A 3,843-nucleotide genomic window follows, 5' to 3' on the forward strand; every position below is an offset into this window, starting at 1 on the left:
TCTTTTATATTCTGTAAATAATTAAAAAGTTTCAATAATAAAAATAATTAGAACATTTTTACTATGACAAAAATGATTATTAAAATTACATGAAGATTTTTATAATGAAATTACTTTGGGAATTAATCAAAGATGGAGAGACGGTTGCTTTGGAGGCTTCCTTCTTCTCAACTCATCTTCGAAAGGTCGCGCTATGCTGCTTCTTTTCACTCGATTAATTCCCAAAACTCAAAATAAACCATTTTTCAATTAAATTAACAACCAACTAAAAACTTTTTTCACCAATAAATAAACATGCAAAATAAACATTTTTGACTAAAAAATATATTTTTCTTAATTAAAATACATTCAACCAACAAACGTTTTTTCTACTTAAAGAACTATGTAAGCCTTGATTCCCTTAATTTGTTCCTTTTAGTAATTAATTAATTAACTAGATAATTTAATAAATAAAAAATAATAATAATAAAGTCATATATTCTAAAAGCCCAAAGTAAGTGGCGACTCTATATAAGTCGTGCAGCCACAAATCGGAGCACGACAGTATTCAAACAGTTTCATGGTAGTGATGAGCTAGAAATTGGTAAAAAGATGAATGGCAGAAATTACTACCAGAGATCACTTCATAAAACTCTTATCAACATAAAGATCACTAAATTAGAAGCATCTATTGATTTTTTTTGGAAATATTGCAACTAATGGAATTACAACTTTTGTTGCTTTCACGTTCATGTCATTAATTCTCCACTGTTTTGTTTTGCTTACATGACTATGTTTCCTTTCAACTACACCATTTACATCATTCTCATCTTCGCTGCTCTTCTCTGATTGATTTGTTTTATTCTTACCATTCCGATATTCTTGCATCTAACCATGTTCATATGGCTCAATCAGTCTATCATTATTCCCCTTTCAATCCTGAATTTGATCATCATCAATAATGTTGCCATCTTTAAACTCAATAAGTCCTGTTGCATCATTTGTAACATCCCCATATATGGTTGATTCACTTGAATCTCTATCCATTTCTTCATTCGTATCTTGTTCTGCCATTGTTCTATTTGCTGCCAAATTTTCCGGAAAAATAGTAACATCATCAATGCTCATTTCAAGGTTCTGCTTCAATTCATTTATCTTTGCTTCTTTCTGCATGTGATTCTCTTTTAGAGTTGTTACTTTTTCAACACCAACCTTTCCGAAATTGTTACCCTGTCCTTGCAGCATTTTGATCTCATTCTGATTTTCCTCCAATTCAGATTCAATCACTTTCAGCTCATCTTTCAAAGATTTAATGGTGGATTTCATCTTCAAAACTTTTCTATCAAGCTCCACCTTTTGACCACTCAGAGCATATATTTTCGTTTTCAGTTCAGCATTTTTCCTTTCTATCTCTTTGTTGTGATTTCTTCCCTTCTGTGTGATTGAAACAACAGAAGTTAACAACATATCATAAACAATTGCATGATTGACCATAGAGTTGAAAATGCAGAAACATGTTATTTTCACCTTTGCTTGACATTGCACCCCAAAACCAAGAGAGGTAAGTAGTTAACTGAATTCAAGATCATTACTGCAAGTGTGCAACTAAGGGTTACTTGTTTAAGATTAAAATTAGTGATTCTAAAATATTATGGTTCCATATCAAAACTAATTGATAATGAGAGGACTAGCTCAATAGTTATTTAAACCATGTCTAGGAAAATGAGCTGGCAAAGTGAGACTTAATTCCCAACATATCCCCTCCACAGAAGCTAGTCGGACCAATTGAAGGATTATCTTTGACTTATGATTAAATGGTATCTTTTGGCCCGTGACAACAAAAAATAAGTTGGACTCCAACTCTGATAGTATGTTAAGGTTCATCTCAAAACCAATTGACAATGAAAGAAATAGTTCAAGAGGTATTTAAACCATACATAGGAGAATGAGGCAGACAATGTATGACTTAGTTCTCAACATTAGAATCATTTTATACTTACATCAACATAGCTATGTGCTGCACCATATATGTGTTCATTGGGATGCATGGTGAATTATACATTTTGTCATTTTTGACATTAATTTTATGATATATTTATGATCCCGTTAAGTGGTATATGGTGAATTATCTAACTATCACTACTTTAGAAAGTACTTTTTCCTATTCTATTCAAAGCTGTATTTCATAATGCTCTGTTAAAAACCCAACTAAAAACTCATACATGACAGAACTAATTTTCTTTCATAAAAAAGTCATTTTTTAAGAAATAAACATAAACAACGAGAATTATCAAGCTAAAAAGTTCTGCAAAGTTCAAAGGAAGCAACGAGATTCATCACTGAAGAGAGTGTTACCTGCAATAGAAGCTGAAGGGAAAGAATCTCATTTTCTTTGTCTTTGACAACAAGATTGTACCCACTCTTCTTCTCTCTAATCTGGTGAAGCATCATAGTCCCAAGTAACGCACCTCCAAATGCTAGCATCAACATTAAAGCATATAGCTTTGCTCTATGATTATCTCCATTTCCTCTATACATCCCTTTGTTGTAACCCATCTCAATGATTAACAATATCAATGACTTCTTTTACCTTATCCTTGAAATAATGAAGTATCAAATTGGTTGCTTTTTTAATATAAGCTTATAAGATTTCTAAGTCTTGGGTGGACTCACACAATGAACATGAATCATGAATTTGGAACTTGTATTTTTTTAGCGAGTAGGTGTGAATTAACACTAATTACTCACGTGGGAAGTGCTTTTAATCTCAATCCATAATCATTTTCTTTTGATTCCTTCTCTTCTTGCAGTTACAAAAGGATAAAGAAACCTCATTCTCCGTGTTGGGTTGTGCTCATAGTCCTCCAAAAAAGAAACTTTTAGCCGGATTGTAATGGAAAAAGGTGTTAAAAGTGAGTTTGTCTCAAGGAAAATCAGGAAAGAAGAATCCAAATGCTATCTAGCTTGAGTTTTCTTTCTGGTATAACACTGAAAGCTTCTTAGTACCCCACCTTATCAAATCCCAAGCTAGGGATGACAACCGGCGCGGACGGGCGCGGGTAGTGCTTTCCTATGCCCAAACCCACAATATTTGCGGGTACCCGTGTGGATAGCGGATATTTACGAGTATTCAACGAGTTTTTAATTTTAATTATATATTTATATAATTTGTAATAATCAATATGTAAAAATAATTATTACATGAATAAAATGATATTTATATGATAAGTTTATTATCATAGTCAAATATGTATAATTTATTATGAAATAATAATAAAGTATATGATATATAATCTTAAAATAATAATAAATATATATAAAAATTTAACTAAAAACTAAATATATAAATTTGCGGGTACCCGTGGGGCGGGTATCACAAAACCCGCTCCCGCCCATAAACTATTATTGCGGGTACCTGTTGCGGGTATTTCCACAAGTACCCACGGGTCGGGATTTTTTGCCATCTCTACCCCAAGCCGAAAATATATCAGATCAGTTAAAAAAAATTAAATATTCATTATTTTTTTCTATTTTTGCTTTAATATCATTGATCTGGAACATATTTTGAAATATACTAAAGACAACAAATACTTGTCCTACCTTGGTTAAATTTAGTAAATACTTATGTAATAGTTTTAATAATATCATACAATATAAACAATTTTGTAACCACGGTTACATTTCGATTTCCAACAACTATGGTTAAGCAGAAATATGTTTCAAACTCACATAATGTATAAGAAATAAGATGTCGTGACCCGATTTTGGTTGGAAGACCGGCTCTACAATCTAGGAAGAGTCGAACTCGATTTATATCTCTCTTGATTGATTTGGAGTCGCCATTACGCTTTTTGCGGTTAAAAC

The 3,843-nt window shown here is 32.0% G+C and overlaps 1 protein-coding gene across 1 annotated transcript; it reads right to left on the reverse strand.

Annotated features, from left to right (window-relative positions):
• LOC109347640 (myosin-11-like) lies at positions 582–2,961 on the reverse strand. Its single transcript, XM_019587585.1, has 2 exons — positions 2,335–2,961; positions 582–1,413 (listed from the first exon to the last, which is right to left on the reverse strand). Exons 1-2 carry the CDS (start codon positions 2,533–2,535, stop codon positions 913–915), a joined length of 702 nt encoding a protein of 233 aa, XP_019443130.1. The 5' UTR covers positions 2,536–2,961; the 3' UTR covers positions 582–912.

Source organism: Lupinus angustifolius, chromosome LG05, assembly GCF_001865875.1.
Source record: "Lupinus angustifolius cultivar Tanjil chromosome LG05, LupAngTanjil_v1.0, whole genome shotgun sequence".
Taxonomy (NCBI): Eukaryota; Viridiplantae; Streptophyta; class Magnoliopsida; order Fabales; family Fabaceae; genus Lupinus; species Lupinus angustifolius.